Here is a 16,840-nt window from a genome sequence, read left to right on the forward strand (position 1 = left end):
TCTGGAATGATTTTAGGTGGGCCCCTCAGCCTCTGGGCCCTGGGACCATTCGTGGACGGGCCTCCCTTGACCAGGTTCAGGCCCCTAGGGGGAAGCAAGGAGTCGCTCAGACAGCCCTTGGTGAGTCCACATTAGAAACTTCTAAGACTTCCCTGGGTTTGGTGCTCAGGGCTGACTAACCCTGCGGACCCCTTGGGAGAAAGTAAGTTGCCTAAAGAAGGAAGAGAAAGCAGCAGCCCAGGGCTGGGCAGGTTACAGGGTGTGCCTTTCAGTCCCGCCCAACCTTTCCAACCTGTGGACGGCTCCTCAGTTTCAGAATCAGATGACGACCTGATTCTCATTTAGAGTTTCTTTGCTGGGGGTGACTGACCTCTGCCACCTCACTCCTCACGAAAAGCCCACTCTCCCCAGACAGGCTGCCTGGCTTGCCTTTGTAACACTCTCTCCACGTCTGCAGAAACGGTTTTTTTGCAGGAGGCAAGGCCGTTTTCCTCGCCCCCACCCCTCTCCCCACTGGGAGTGGCTGCTTGACACTCTGGAACATTTTTCCTAAAGCCATTAAGCCTCATCAGCCATTAAAGCCAGGAAAAATCTGGCTTCCACGTTAAACATATTTCATAGTCACAGCTGTGCCAAAGAACCTGGTTTCATGTGCAAATTCTTCCTTGGTTGTCCTCCAAAAACTACTCATGAGGAGGAAATCTCTATTTGAATGATCACACCAGCAAGCAAGGTACCATAGGCTTCCTTTCATCCTTAAGGATATACATCGTTTTGCATTGCTCGATTCCAGAAAAATCAGAATTTCTCACCTAAAACCAGCAGAGACCTCAAAACACTGGAGCAGAGCCCATCACAGGCTGTGCAAAGATCCATCGAGTCAGGGGTTTTGTTTGTTTTACAAACAACTGCTCCTGACAAGTTTTGCTGTTCCATGAACAGAGCTGGAAAAACGCCCGCTGGAGAGGAGCGCACCGCACGCGTGCTCACATGCATGACGCGATGAGCCATGTGCGCACATCTGCGCTCCGCTCTGCTGCGACACCACAATCACTGGGTCTGCGAGTGTTGTTTCTAACATGGAGATCTGCAAACTGCGAGGAACAACAAACACGCTGCTATTAGCCAGGTGTTGTGATGACACAGCTGCTCCCCAAGTCCCCCCCTCAGCACTAGAGACCTCGGAGGACTGCAGTGAGCTAGCACACCCACCACTGACTGGCACAGCTCCCTGTGTAAGCAGAGGCGTGTCAAAGCAAAGCCATCTGCAGAAACACAGTGGCAACAACAAAAACAACTGCTTAGCTGTATGGCCTTAGGCAAGTGACTTACCCTCTCTGAACTCTGTCATCCCAATTTTATCAATGATGAGTGTTAACAGGCCTCCTTCAAGTGTGAGGATTAGACACGAGGATGCATGGAAATGCTTGACACAAAGTGAGCGAGCAAAGCATGTGAGCGATTATATCCAAACTCTCTTTTTACTGGAACTCTTGGCCAGAGTGAGAAAAAAAAAAATCCCAAGCAATTCCTACCTTTGTCTTTGTCCATTTAACTACCTTTATTTCCCAAACAACTGTGTGACCAGGTTTGGGTGGAGGTAATGCAATTTATTTTAAGATGCAATGTGTCCCTCTGGGACCTCTGTCTTTCTGTGACCACCCAGGTAAGTCAAAACACTTCCTAAATTGCTGGCTGACTCCTCCAGCCCCTGAGGACACTGCCCAGGAGCCAGTTTACTGAAGGGGCAGCCTTGGCTCAGATGGCTGTGGTTTAAAGACAAAAGAAAAGTGCGTTTTAAAGGAAGGGAATAGGTTTGGCTTATTCCTGTTGTCTTAAATGGAGATCAGCACATTCATGGGCAGCAAATTTTGCATATAAAATCCAGCTCATGGAAACCTCTGGGTTGCTAATGCATGTTTGCAGATAGAGCGACCATAATGAAATGGCTGCTTTTTAATGATTTCCTATAATAATGTTTATATATGGAAGCTCTTTTCCCTATTGAAGCAATTTCATTGGAAATGGCAGAGGAGTCCGAGGCGGCAGACGTCCAGTTCCGGGAACACACAAGGGAACTGCACTCTGCTGCCGCCGTAATGAGCCTCCGTGCAGTCCCCAGGGCCTTCCCTCGGTGAGGACCTGGCAGGTGCGGGCCCTCTGCCCACAGCACTTTCCCCCTGCCTCCTGCTCTTCGCTTGCATTGCTCCCACTTGCCCCTCAGTTTAAACGTACCTTAAGTGAGACTCATTCCCCAGTGCTCCCGTCTGAGTGTGTCGCTAGGAGCCCTGTCTACCTTCTGTTCTGGTCCTTACCCCCACTGTTGGTCATTCCCTGTTTCCTTGTCTACATCCCCCAAAGAATGGTGAGCTCCAAGATGGCATTTGCTGCTACTCAAATATCTGGGTGCCTACTATGTGCGGGCACCGTTACGCTGGTAACCAGGACAGCTGCTGCACGGAGCCTGCAGTCTAGCTGGAGAGACTGACAGAGGCTGGAATACAGAACGAAATCCATGTGGACACATGACATCATCACGTGGTGCTAAGTGCTATGAAGAGGAATCAAGCAGGGAAGGGGAGAGCGTGCCCGCGAGGGTGAGTGAGTAGATGCTGGCACTGTAACCGGGGTCAGGGCCGGCCTCGGAGGAGGAGGCAGCTGCTGGCTGTGGAGAAGGCCAGGCTGGACGGCAGGAAGGAGCAGACAGGCTGAGGGACAGTGAATGCAGAAGCCCTGGGGCAGAGGAGGCTGATCAGTTTGAGGGTCAGTGAGGCCAGAGCTGGAGGAAAAACAAGGATAGCAGGGGAGAATGAAGTTTGAGGTGGGGGACACCCAGGTTCTGGGGAGCCCTGTAAACCACAGAAGTCGTCAGTATGTCACTCTAGGTATGAGGGATTGGAGCATGGGAGTACCTGAGGGCAGATTCTGTCTTATATCCCCAGTCCCTCGCACAGTTCCCCACGAATTTCTGAATAAAGGAATAAAGGCCCCTACTCTGGACAGAGAACATATACAGGCACTGGGCAGACAGGGTTCCTTCCCCCCAGCAGCTCAGTTTCATCAGGAAAGAGACTACCACCAGCTATCATGAAATATACATATTTAAAAAAAATTTTTTCTTTACTGACTTTTAGAGAGAGAAGAAGAGAGAGGGAGAGAGAGATAGAAACATCGATGAGAGAAAACATCAGTTGGCCGCCGCCTGCATGCCCCCGACTGGGGATCGGGCCCGCAACCTGGGCATGTGCCCTGATTGGGAATCAAACCAGCGACCTCTTGGTGCATGGGTGGACGCCTAACCACTGAACCACAGTGGCTAGGCGAACATATGTTTTTTTGATGAAGGAAAGGATGCAAAGAAATGTAGAGCTCAAATTACAGACGCTCTCTCATGTTGGGAGCCCTCAGAAGTCCCATAGTAAAGATGCCCAGTCCACTTAAGTGGCTTTATCCCTCCATTTCCCAACCTTATTTGAGTAAGAAACTTGGTTGGAGTGTGGGTCACTTATTTAATTTCACAGAACATAATGTCAGAGATATGAATGGAGGGATCAGTATAGGAACATCTGTTGTCGTTGGGAACTTCTTGGCTGCTTGCACTTGTCTGTCCCCCAAGGCTGGGAGACAGAGTCCAGCAGCCAGGGCCACGGGGTCAGAGATTACGAGGCTGGTATAACTTAGCATGTAGGACCTCAGCCCACAGATGCGGGGGAGGCTGGAGTCTGGGTCCAGATTTGCAGGAGGCGGTTTCAGCCTGAAGCCAAGACCTCAGGCCTGGGGAGGTGTCCCCCACTCCGCAACCCCTTTCAGTCTGGCTCAGTTGATACCAGCTCTCAATGACCTTGATGTAGCTAAATCTGTCTCAGTTGGCTTTAGCAGCAAGCCAGCTTGCTGACCTCTTCTTCCTTATTGGAGCCTTCTCTGCCCCACCGGCATCGGGCTCTCCTCAGTTCCTTTGTGTAGCTTTGCTTCACTCGTTAATTCAAAGCAGCATCTCTTGACCACTTACAATGTGCCGGGCCCTGGAGCTCTGGAGATACACCAGTAGATGAAACAAGCATGCTTCTGCCCAGTGGAGGTTAGTGGGACAGTCAGCCAAATGAAATACAAATACATCATGTAAGATTTCAGTGTGATGCAGGGAGGAATCGAATGGGGCAGCGACAGAGTCAGCACAGGGACTTGCACACACTGCTGCTCAAGAGATGCTTCTGAAGGAGGAGCATTTGAACCCAGACCACAATGATGAGAGGCCCATCCCTGCCAACGAGCTCCTGCTGAGTCTCCTTATCAGCCGGTGGCCCCCAAACCTTAGTCTTCAGGCTCACTGCACTTCCCACTCTGTGCATAGATTTTCACCGCTTCAGGAACTATCTGTAAATACCTGAAGACTCCTAGCTGCCTTTCTTCAGCCCACGTCTCTCCTCTTGGCTTCTCACTTACACCTACTGCCTTCCCAAGCACCTCCACCCAGATTGTCTCCAGAGCCTGTCCAAACAAAACACATGATCTCCACCCTACCCCACCCTCCCCTTAAACAAAACAAAACAAAATTGAAAGCAAAACTACCTGGTCCTTTTTCCTATGTTCCCTTACTGGTGACTGGCCCCACTGTTTACCTACTGTGTGGTCCAGACATGTACGTACGGACCATCACCGCACACGTGCCTCCTTCTTCACCCTCTGTTCCCAATCCTTCAGGAAGGTCTTACCCTTTGATACCTTTTCTACACCCATCTGCTTTTCTACATCTCAAATGCCAACACCCTAAATCCCAGCAACACTTCTGCTCATCTTCACTTTTTCAGTGGTTTCCCAGTTGGCCTCCTCCCCATTCGCTCTTGATCCACTGATTCTTTCTCCTCACTTCAGAATGATCCATTCGGAATGCAAATATGATGGTCTTTCCCCTTCCCTCCCACTATGAACATCTTCCCGTTGGGTCCTGTGGATCTCTGAGTGGAGATCAAACTCTCTAACACAGCCTATGAGACCCGGCAGGATCTGGCTCCTGCGGTCTTCTCCAGCCTCCACCTCACACTCTGTGCCCTTCATACACAATCATCTTTTGTCACCTCTTGGAACGCACCTGTCCCCACCCCCTGCATGCCATCTCCTCTCTTACCTGCTTAATTCCTACATATCTTTCAAATCTCAGTCCAAATGTCACTTCTCCAAGGAAGCTATCCTGAAAATCCTAAACTTAATCCAATTCCTTTGATACACTCTCATGGTACCATGTTCCTTAATGTTGTAGACTTAGAGGTTTACAATGAAACATAAACGTGTAATGTTTGATGTGAGTCTCTTCAATGAAATTTTAGGTTCTATGAAAATTGCACACTTACTCTTCCTTCTCTGTTCTTACATCTCCCCTACATGTGAACATTTCCTAAGATATGGGTCTCCTCCTTCTTTTGACTCCCCACCCTTTTGACCGTAGGGATCTCCTTACTTCATAACTTCAAAGCCTTTATCCTCAACCTCAATCTCTCCCAAGAGCCAGTTAGGCATCTCCAAGCAGACCTGAGGTTTTGCAACATGTTGACTGCAACCCTCATGGGGAACGTTTCATTTGGCAACTTGCTACATATGCGCACGTAACAAGTAAGTTTCACAAAACAATACTGTCATTCTACTTTTCCCCATTTGATTTCATTTAAACAATATTTCATATAATTTCAAGACCCATGACGAATGGGTCATGACCGGCAGTTTAAAGACACACCGTAAAACACACGGTACCAGATATTTCCACATGGACATTTCTCTACAACCCCAAACATAATATATCTATTTCCCAACTCATTTCTCAACCAAACTTCCTTCTAAGGAATATGATCATTCTCTTAGTCACTCAGGATCAACATGCTCGAGTCATTTTGGATTCCTCCTTACCCGAGAGTTGCTATTGGTTTTTCCACTGAAACATGTCTCCACCCATTCCAGCCTTTCCATTCCTGCCATCGTAATTCAGACTTTCCCGTAGCTGGGAGCACTCCATAGCCTTGTACCTGGCTCCCTCCTTCCAGAATTTTCAAATGCAGGTGACATATGTTTGAATCACAGACACCAGGGCAGAAAGCTAATTCAGCTCTTCAGTTCCATTTTGACCAACAAAGTAGTACATCAGGGACTGAAATAAATGTGTTTTCATCTACTCACCAAACTCCTTAATAATTAAATTTCAATTCAGGCTGCCTCCCGTTTCTATAAATTCCCAGGATAGAAGCAGCCGTGCTCCGGCTTTGTGGTAACGGCAGGGGGACTCACCCATGTCAGCAGTGACCATGGTGGACTGGTTTTCAGGGATGGAGACAGAGGTCTGGTCTTGGTCCATGCTTCGAGAGTCCTCATTGACTTCCTGTTGGCTCTGGCTGAGTTCTGATCGCAGTTCTGAGTACTCATCTTCCTCCCTGAGAAAAAAGGAGAGCTGGTCATGACTTACGGAGATGTAAGACAAATCCCTAGAGAATATGTCATGTAAGGACCAAAAAAAAAAAAAAAAAAAAAAAAGACATTCAGAGAGAACGCAGACAAATCCTCCTGCCACCACCATCACCTGGACCAGGGATCCTTCAGGCCAAATAGATGGTCCCATTTATGTTCAGTATATGAAACTGAAAGATTGCTTCTGAGTCCACATACATACCCACATACCTAATAAGACTCACCTATTGGCCTACTAGAAACTTTCCCCTTCAAGGATTTCCTGAAGAAATTAGATTTCTTTATCCCCTTAAATTCCAAGGTGAGAAAGAACTAAGGCTACTAGCACTGATGCTGATCAATGCTCTGGTGAGCAGAAGCGGCATGTCCTATCACCTGGAGGTCCCATCACCAATGATGGGCCTTCTTCTCGGAGGACATGTGGAGCTACTGGGACCCAGCACCCCATCCGTGCAAAACAAAATGGATGCTTTGAGAGGCAAATGGAGCAGCACGTCTAAAAAATACCACCCTTAATTTCCCCAAGAACGTAGGCAGAGCTAGAGCATAGGAAAAGAGGACGGAGTGAGGGGAGAAAAGCAGAAACAGTGTGTGAGAGAATACCACTCAACGGTCTATTTCCTTCCATTTGCAATTGCTAACAGGAAGACACATTTAAATGCAGCTATGGTTCACTAGCACAAGAACACCCAACCCTTCTCAACCCTTCATGGATCCCTCAACTCTTGGTTTCGGAATTAATTATAAGCAAGCTAAGAAAACTGAAAACTGTAGTATGCATTTCAAGGCATCCCCATATTTCCTCCCCACACCACCATCGTCACTACACACACACTGGACAGGCAGGGAGAGAGCAAAAGTAACTCCCTTTGAAGCATTTATTTTGCAAGTGAGCTAGAAGAGGACCGTCAGTGGATTTAATTGAGTTGGAAAGCCCACAGGTGCCTGCTCAGCCCCAGGCGAAGTGTGTCTCTGAAGAAAGCTAGGAAGAGAAGAAATCCTCTCAGCCTGGTTTTCACTTTAAGTTTTTGACTCGTGTGTGTGTGTGTGTGTGTGTGTGTGTGTGCGCGCGCGCGCGCGCATGCACGCGTGCAGAAAGACTATAGTACTGGGTTATAGGCAGATCAAGATGGTGAGTGGTGATCCTCTCTGGATCTTGGAGAAGAGGCAACTGCCATTTTAAGCTAGGAAGACACATCTTTAAATCAGAGAAATGTGAGGAGTTCTTCAGACTTCTTGGTTCTCTCAAGAAATCAACAACCTCCTAGGGAAAAAGATTCAGCTGAGCTCCTGCTTCGTAAGGTATTTTTAATAAAAGTCACCCAAATCTGGGTGAACTTTAAATGAATATAAAGCCCTCCTCTGCCCAGCTGTGCAAAATATGAAATAGAATGGGAGTGGTGAAGGCAAAAAAAAAAATAGGTTAATGTTCTATGACTAAGTTAATTATTAGACACCTGCAAAGCTAACAATAATTAGGTTTAGGAAATAAAACAATTAGAAAGTATTCTTAGGTGTCACCTTTATGGTCTAGAGGGCAATGGTGTCCTGGTATATCAGCTCTCCTTTCAATCAGCACTTGAAATTCGGATTTCCGTGAACAGGGGATTTTGTGTATGATGAATACATTACCTTTGTTGCATGGCCAATGTAATCAGCTTCAGCTTGGCTGAGACTGTTTTACAGCTAAGAAAGCGCGAGATATGCTGCTGCTGCATCTGTGGTATAAATGGCATTTGCAAAGTCTTTAAAAGCCACCTTGAACCTCCTGGCTTGGCAGGTTCCAAAACAGATGGTGCCTGCCAAACCTGCTTTGTAAGGAATTACTTCCAGAGATTATTAGCGTGAACTTTATAAAGGAGTGCACAGGGAGGCGGCGAGAGAAGGAAGTGTTGGTTGCAGGGAACATTCCTTGCTGAGGTTGGAGCACAGTCTGAGAATGACACCACACTGGAAATGTCATCTGAGCTAGAAGGCTGTGTTATGAAATGCAAACTAAGGGTCCCCATTCAATGCATCTGAGCACCAAAACAAGGAGAGCAAGACAAAGACCAGATGGGTGCTGTCTTCTGGGAATCAAATATGTTCACACAAGAATTAGTGTGGGACATGGGAGGAGCATGTGGGCAGTGACCAGGGAAGACTTCCTGGGTGGAGCAGCACTCAAGATACGAATCAAGGCGAGGAGATTTTCGACAGGTGATAGGGCGGAAGGACACATGCAAAGGCTCAGAGGAGCCTGAGAGGTGAATTTGTGGAGACTTGGAGAGGAATGTGTGTTTCGGGGTAGCTGAAACCAAAAATGGGGTGCATGATGGGAGCACCAGGCTGGGGGGCAATCAGGTCACTTGTTGAGTGGACAATTTTGATAAAAAAAGAATTTATTGTAGCGAAGGTGGCAAATAATCAGGGTTAGATGGTAGAAATTAAGATAAAATGTGTGAGGTCTAGGAATTCAGGGGAAGGAGTAAATGTTGGGGAGATATTGCCTGGAAGTAGAGAAAACTAGCAGGAGGGAAGCACTGAGGGTCAGTATTCTTGACCCCACAGGGAGAGGCTGAGCACACACGCTCCCTGGGTAGGGTTCCTCCTTATGGTAATCAGAATGCGTCTCTCAGCACCAAAAAAGCAGACTTGTGGAAGGTCAGGCAGGGTCCTATGTCCCAGAGAATGAGGTACAGAAAGGTTAAACCAAGCCTAATATAAAAGAGTTTGTTGTTTCTCCCACTGACTTTAAAGAAATAAAATCATGAGTTGCATGTCCTGATCTCCTAAACATCATCACCAGCATCATTCTGGAAAGGAGGCTGGAATCTGGGACTGGGAAATGACAGTCAATCTGGGATTGCAGCATCTGCCGCAGATGATGCTGGGGTTTCTCTCTCTCCTGTACTGCAGAGAGTTGGTCTATCAAGAGCAGTGGACCAGGAAGTCAGAAACACCCCACCGGCCCACGGCAGTTCTACACAGGCAAAAACCTGAGTTGTGTTTTTAGGGGGTGTTTTGCAGCAGTGTGTCACCAAACTGGTAAAGTTGTCTAGCTAACGACCCGGATCAGCATCTCCAAGTGACTTTACTGTTGTAGATATAGTAACTCTTGGTAGGAGATAACTTACTTCTTTGGGGGGAAAACGTCTCCCAAAAGGACACCAACTGCTAGTACAGTGATGGAAAGGAAGAAAACATGCAAAGGTCAAAGCAGCCCTGGACAGTGTTGCTAAGTGGTTAGAGCATCAGCCCATGCACTGAAGACATTTGGTCAATTCGATTCCTGGTCAAGGGCACATACCTGGGTTGCAGGTTCAATACCTGTCCCTGGTCAAGGCATGTGTAGGAGACAACCAATCTTTCTCACATCGATGTCTCCCCCCCGCCCCCTTCCCTTCCACACTCTCTAAAAAAAAGAAAAAATATCCTTGGGTGAGGATTAACAACAACAACAACAACAACAACAACAACAAGGTCCCAAAATTAATCATATTAACCTAAAAAATCAGAAGCTTGGATAAACTGATAAATGTTAATAATCATAAACTATTGTGGTCATTTCATAATTATGGAATTATAAAGTTCTTAGGTGTTTCTCTTTGGAACATAAAGGATCTGCTCACAGGATTCCAGAAGTACATTATTTCATTCACTTACGAGCATTTGTGAAGTGCTGCCCAGTCGCTTTGCTCAGAGTTGCATTAACTAGTGCTTGTGTCAGCTTAAACAACAAAACAGACACGTTCCTAAGGAGGCAGGCACTGGACTGTGCACCCCAGGGAACCAGCCTCAGTAGAACAGTCACAGGTCAGCCGACTGGAAAAGACCTTTGAGACCATCTAAGCCAGGACCAATACCCAAGATGAAGCAACTAGTTAGTACCACAGCCTAATTTCTCAATTTAGAACCAACAAAACAACACTCTAGTATAGAGGCCTAAGGAAAAAAATGTTTGTTGCAGTTATTTTAAAAGATTCCTTCCTTTATTGGCCAGGAGTGAAATGATCTAATCAGAAAAGGGAAAAGTCCATGAAAGTATAATTCTTATCATGCTTTCCAGAACTCAAGTTGAATTACTGTGGAGTCAGCAGCATTTGATTTAAAAAAAAAAAAAAAAAATGACTTCATTAGCAAACCCCATATCTATTGAATTTGGGAGTGTACATTCATGCCCTGTCACTGGACTGCAGTGATTTGTGAGCCAGACCCAGAAGGACATCTGCCTGTCTTGGCAACTGTCAGTCAACTATGTCCAGCTAACCCTTAGTCGTTTTCTTAAACCACATTCTGTTTTTCTTACAATTAAAAATGGACCTGCCCTGAAGTGACTATCATTCTTTTAAAGAACAAAGATTTTTTAAACATAGGAGGATTGTATTCCTTTTAGTTCTCTTAGAGGATCTATAACAGAAAATAAGTAAAGTCCTGATTCTTCAATTCTACCTCTTCTAATTTTTTTTTTTTTTTTTAATATAGCACAGAGGAAGCTCAGACTCACCTATGGATCTCTTGGTGAATAACTGAACAATCGGATTTTGAAAGGCGGGCCATCCTTGCCATCAGTGAGTACCACTATCAACAAGATCTGAGAGGATTAATATTCAAGAACTTCTAAATGTGCATACCACAGAGGAAGACAGGGAGAGGGAAATCTATCTATATTTTTATTTCAGTATATTTTACTTTTAGGCCAGAAATTAACCCAAACAACATGTTCTGCTGGGAGATAAAGAGGTTTGGGTTACACTGTTTGAGATGCAGCAACATGAAACTAGACAGACAGACAGACATGGGACACAGGCCAAAGGGTGGGCGGAACGACCGGAAGAAAGGCCAGCTTCAGGGTACGGGCCTGAGGTCCTAGAGTCAGAATTACGTTCGAGTAGACGGAGACTTTGGATAGTATCTCGGCCCCCTAACGAGAACACTTGGCAGACAAAGAGGCAGAAGGGCTGGGTGCCGGTGCCAAGGTGCCAGACAGGATGGGTCAGTGCTCTCTGGCCTCAGCCATTCACAGTGACAGGTATGGGGGAAAGAGCCGGGGTAAGGAAGAGCCCGGGCCGAGGATGGATCTCAGGGTCCTTCCAGAAGAGCACACCAGGAAGAAAGGAGGATTTAGGGTCAAATGCTGCAGAAAGGATTGATCACAAGCAAAAGTCATGGGGTTTTGCAGCTAAGAAATCACTGGTGATTTTTTTTTAAAGTGTCCTAGCTCAGGCTACTATAACACAATACCGTAGGCTGGCTAACTTAAACAACAGGCGTTTGTTTTCTTATTGTTCTAGAGGCTAGACGTCTGGGATCAAGGTGCCAATGTGGCCAGGTTCTGGTAAGGCTCTCTTCTTGGCTTGGACGGCCACTTTCTCGTGTCCACGCAGGGCAGGGCGGGAGCAGGGAGGGTGAATTTGGGTTTGCTAGTGTCTCTTCTTATAAAGTTGCTCACTAATCCCATCATGCAGGGCCCATCCTCATGATCTCATCTAAACTGAATTATCTCCCAAAGGCCTCATCTCTAAATACCATCACATGAAGCGTTAGGACTTTAATATATGAATCTTGGTGCAGACACAATTCAGTCCACAGCTAAAGGAGTTTCGGCAAACTGTTAGGGTCAGAAGCCAGACAGCAGTGAGCTAACAAGCAAAGGGGAGGCAGCAGGAAACAGGGGCTACTCGTGAGCGTTGGTAGTGAAAGGCTGATGCTTTTATGATAGTAGCTTTTGCAAAAAGAAAATAATCTCCTTGGGAAACAAAAGAGCTCATGTTTAATTTGCTGAGACATCCCCCCTGCCCCTATCCAATCTGAACTGCTGATGTATTTTTCCCTTTACCTCATCCTGTTATATAATCTCCCCAAGTCAGATGAGCATTTAAAAAAGTACTCATGAGATATAGTTAAGTGAAAAAGCACACATTACAGAAAAGTGTGTGCTATGTAATTCAATTTGTTTAAAATATTCATAAATAGAATTTCTTAGAAGGCCATAGATACAAAATATTCATTGTTTGTTCCTAGAGATGGGATTTAGGAAGCATTAGGCAGGGTTCAGTTAGGAACACAAACTACATGGGCTGTTTCCCGTAGAAAGGATTCCTCTTAGGGACTTTTTTGCTGGCAAAACCACGGGGCGGGCTGGAGAAGAGAAGGGTGGACGGAGGCCACCAGGAGCTGTCAGGTTTGTCATCACAGTGTGGTCCCCTCACAGATCAGGAACCGCTACTGCCCTCGCACCTGCCCACAGCTCCAGGGTGTGCCCTCATGTCACCACAGTCTGATGCACACTGGCTTCCACCTGCCTCCTGTCTTCCACACCCAGGGAGGGCATCCCACTGGCAGAGCCAATGGCGTATTCAGAACCCGGTCGCCAAGGGAGCCTGGGAAGTGGTCCCCAGGGTCCAACCTCTTTGACTCTGGGGAGTGTGTGTCGGGGGTGGGAATGGTACCAGACCGGACAGTATTCACGGAAGTCTATTATCTTTGGTTACTCGACAACCACACACATTCTTTTACACTTAAATTTCCAAATGGTAATAGCAATGGACACCAAACTGCTGTGACAACCCCTCATTCCAACGTAAATGAACTCACTTTCTCACCAAAATGGGAGACCCAAAGTCCTATCAGGTGTTGCATCGTTGATAAATCACTCCTCTTCTAGTTCAATGTCAAATCCACCTAGATAGCATGGAACCTAACTATTTAATTGTAAGTTTCACCAACTTATTTACAACTGGTCATGAGGCAGAGTTGATATTTATCTTCCATCTTCCAGGTTGTTCTAAGGTACTAACTTTTATCACTGGGCAATTTCTAGGAGGTGGCCTAGAGAATCCCTTGCGTTCCAGACAGAGTCCTCCCTGCCCCATGGTATCCAACAATCCAATTTCCTTCTGATAGGACCAATCACCCCAGCAGGACAGTAACTCTCCTCACTGCCAAGGGCCTGGTGGCGGTCAGTGGAATCACTGTGGTGTTCTTTGGTGGAAGCACAGTTCCCTCAGGAACTAAGACTTCTAAACTAGCAGAGCTCAAAGTTGCAAGGATGAGAAGCAACCATTTTTTTTTTTTAATCCTCACCCGAGGACATTTGTCCATTTTTTTTTTTTGTTCAGATAGAGCGGGAGGGAGAGAGAGGAAGAGAGAGAGAGAGAAACATCAATGTGAAGGGACGCATCGAGGGGCTGCCACCCGCACAACCAACCAGGGCCGGGGACAAACTGCAACCGAGGTATGTGCCCTTAGCGGGAACTGAACCCGGGTCTCTGTACCGCAGGCCGAAGCTCCAACTGCTGAGCCAAACCGGCCAGGGCAGAAGCAACCATTTTTTAAAGTGGGTTTTCAGGGTCTATAAATTAGAGGAGCTACTTCTTCTTCTACCTGGACCCCAAAAAAGGCAGCACTGTATACTCCTGCTAATTGGGAGCATTTACTGTACCTCCAGGGCATTGAAAAATGTGCATCTCCTAAATGGTGCAGTAGGGTAGACGAGGTCTATTATGGTAGGAATCCAGGTCATAAGTACTCATCACCTGACCTGCTATGGACTGAACTGGGCACCACTCCCCCACACTCGTATGTTGCAGCCTAACCTGCAATGTAATGGTATTTGGAGATGGGAGTTTTGGAAGATAATTGGGTTTGATGAGGTCCTGAGGGTGGGGGGCTCATAATGAAATCAGTAACCTTATAGAAGAGACACCAGAGAGCTTGCGTCATCTCTCTCTCCCTGCCCTGTGAGGACACAGTGAGAAGGTGGCCTTCTCCAAGTTCACTGGGAACCGAACGGGCTGGCACCCTCATCTTGGCCTTCCCAGACTCCAGAACTATGAGAAATAAATTCCTGATGGTTAAGCCGCCTAATCTGTAGTGTTTTCCTGCAGCAGCCTCAGCTGACTAACAATATACCTTCATACATCCTCACTTTGACTGAAGAAAGACTGTACCCACTTGTGGCAGGGTAGTACACACCTTCCCCTTCATCCAAGGGGCTCTGGGTCTGTGCACTGGGTCAGGGAAAGGAACTGGATGAGAGGCCACGGGTCTCCGTTGCAATGGCATGTCAAGTCTCTGTTCACCAGACCAGCGTTTTTTGACTACAGAGATCAAGTAACACTTTGGTAGCCGCCCATTGATACTGGTCCTAGAGACCCTCTGATCAATTAGCCAGTATCACAGATTGCTGCAGGTCAAACCTTTTTGATTACTACTGTTGCCCTGTTGACCAACACAGTAACCAGCCCACTGACTCCAGTAGTTAAGTGGCATCAAAGATTTCATTTTAATGATGTCACCTCCCACCCAACATCCTGACTCCCTAGGCCTCTGGACCCCTACCTTACACTACTGTCATTCTGGCATTTCAACATTAGTTAATGCAGTCCTCCACCGAGTCTAGTTTTCAGTTAATCCAAGTACTAGAACCAACATACTGAATCTAGAATCCCTGGTCATACCAATACATTCACCATCAACCCAACACTGAATTCCTCCCTCCTTGGACTAGAACCCGTAGGTTCTAATCCCACACACATTCCCCCCAAGTTCCAGTGAATAGAAACAAAATCTTACAAATGTTTTACTGTTTTAGCTGTATCTTTCCGGGCTGGAATTTCTCCTTGTCTCCCTGGTGCGGGATGAAAAACGACTACCTTTAGGCCTCAAAGAGGATGGAGTACCAGTGAGGCATGGACACATCTGGCACCCCCGCCTGGGGTCGACTGCTACAGAGTCTCCCAGCAAGGGAGGACCAGCTTTATCAGACAGGCAGGGGGCTGGTTCCGCAGGAAGGGAAGCTCAGTGGGGTTTGTAAGGCTCCAGGAATGTGAACTGATTTGAATCAACCCAGTCGTCTCGATTCAAATGCTCATCATTTCATCTTTTCCTACCCATGCTTCACCTTTACCTAAGAGAGCCAATGCGGCTGTGTCTTCAACTTACGCTGGAATTCAGTGACCTTGGCTACATTGGCCCTATGGCCGTAAGAGATGGGACAGTATTGTAGGGCGGTCCCAGAAGGTCCCGGGTTCTCTGAAGGGGACCTGAGAGAACAATGTAGAACTATGAGGTTGTCATGGTCTTCCTTTAAGCAATTCAGTATTGCTTAAGTGTGGATATATCGTAGTTGACATAAAATATTCCCTTACTAATACTTTTTCACTTTTCCAATAAATTCCTAAGTCAGACTCAGATTAAAGTAACAGGATAGTCTGTAAGGTACCAGAATTGTACATGACTATAATGACAATCAATTCTCTAGACCCTGGCTATGCTAAGGCAGTCAGAGTTCGTTCAAGGTGTCTGGCTGCTACTGTATGGAGCCTATCATAGGACCTCAGGACCTGAGGGCAAACCCATTTCCTGGTGTGCTGGGGGTGGGGGCGATGCCTTAGTCACTGGAGTTCAGAGGACAAGAAGAGCCTTGTCTTACTGGCCCACATGTCTGCATGTCTTCTAGCCCTTCAGGGAGCCTCTTGAGTTGGGGTCAGCTCATTTACATAATGAAAACTGGCAGAATTTAATAGAACATCTGCGCAGATACAACTTTTCTGTAAATAAAAGACACTAATACATGTTTATGGTCAATAAGCTCACTGTATTTTTACACAAAGCAGTTTGGCCATTATATCCCATTTAAACATCCTGAAATTGAGTTTTCCCGGTAATATGTGATGCATTTTTTCCACAACTCACTGAGCCCATTTGCCTTCATCTTCAGGTGTTGAAAATGCAGCATGTTTTAATAAAAATTACAAATCCACCCATTTCCTCTGTTAGCCTCCTTTAAATCTGCTACAATCGTTTCTTTGGGCTGAAAATTCCTCTCCGCTCATGCACAGCTAACCTGCAATCACTCTGAAGACCAGGATACAATTTAAAAGTCTGGCGGTTCTAAATTAGAATATGAAATTTATTGTGTGGCTCCAGTTCAGTGCAAAATTTTCCACAATGTTGCCCAGAAACACAGGCCCATCAGTACCCTCATCAAGTAGCCCTGTCATTACTATGACTCCGAGTTGGAACAAAATGCATCCAAAGTTTCCTCTAACCCAGGACTTCGAGGGGCAGAGCTTAAAGCAGCTGCCTCTGAAGCCGTTGTAATCGTGGCTTGTGCTTCGCAAACAGAGCACTCTTTCTCCATACAGGTACGTGCCAACCATCTGCTTTCTTCAGGGCTGTTCCCTGAGCGCAGGTAGGAAGATAATGGTTCTCATTCTTGGCTCAGTGAGCCACTTAAAGCCAACCTCTCCCCTGAAGAGCAGGGCGGTACACTCCGTGCTGTGTGCAGGAGGCTCCAGGGCCAACTGACAAGCGAGGAAGCGGCAGTCCCTTGATATTAAGCTCTAGCTTTTTCACTAGTGATGGATCAGATCTTGCCCGAACCTTAGGAGTCTGTGACAGGCTA

General features: G+C 46.6%; 1 protein-coding gene across 1 annotated transcript in view; it reads right to left on the reverse strand.

The window, feature by feature from the left end:
• The window catches only part of MCC (MCC regulator of WNT signaling pathway), a 253,338-nt gene that overhangs the window by 74,870 nt on the left and 161,628 nt on the right, over positions 1-16,840 (reverse strand). The window contains exon 4 of the mRNA XM_036280129.1: positions 6,274-6,416. Within this exon, the coding sequence (XP_036136022.1) occupies positions 6,274-6,416 (143 nt within the window). The remainder of the gene's footprint in view (positions 1-6,273; positions 6,417-16,840) is intronic.

Source organism: Molossus molossus, unplaced genomic scaffold (assembly GCF_014108415.1).
Source record: "Molossus molossus isolate mMolMol1 unplaced genomic scaffold, mMolMol1.p scaffold_m16_p_3, whole genome shotgun sequence".
NCBI classification, from domain to species: domain Eukaryota; kingdom Metazoa; phylum Chordata; class Mammalia; order Chiroptera; family Molossidae; genus Molossus; species Molossus molossus.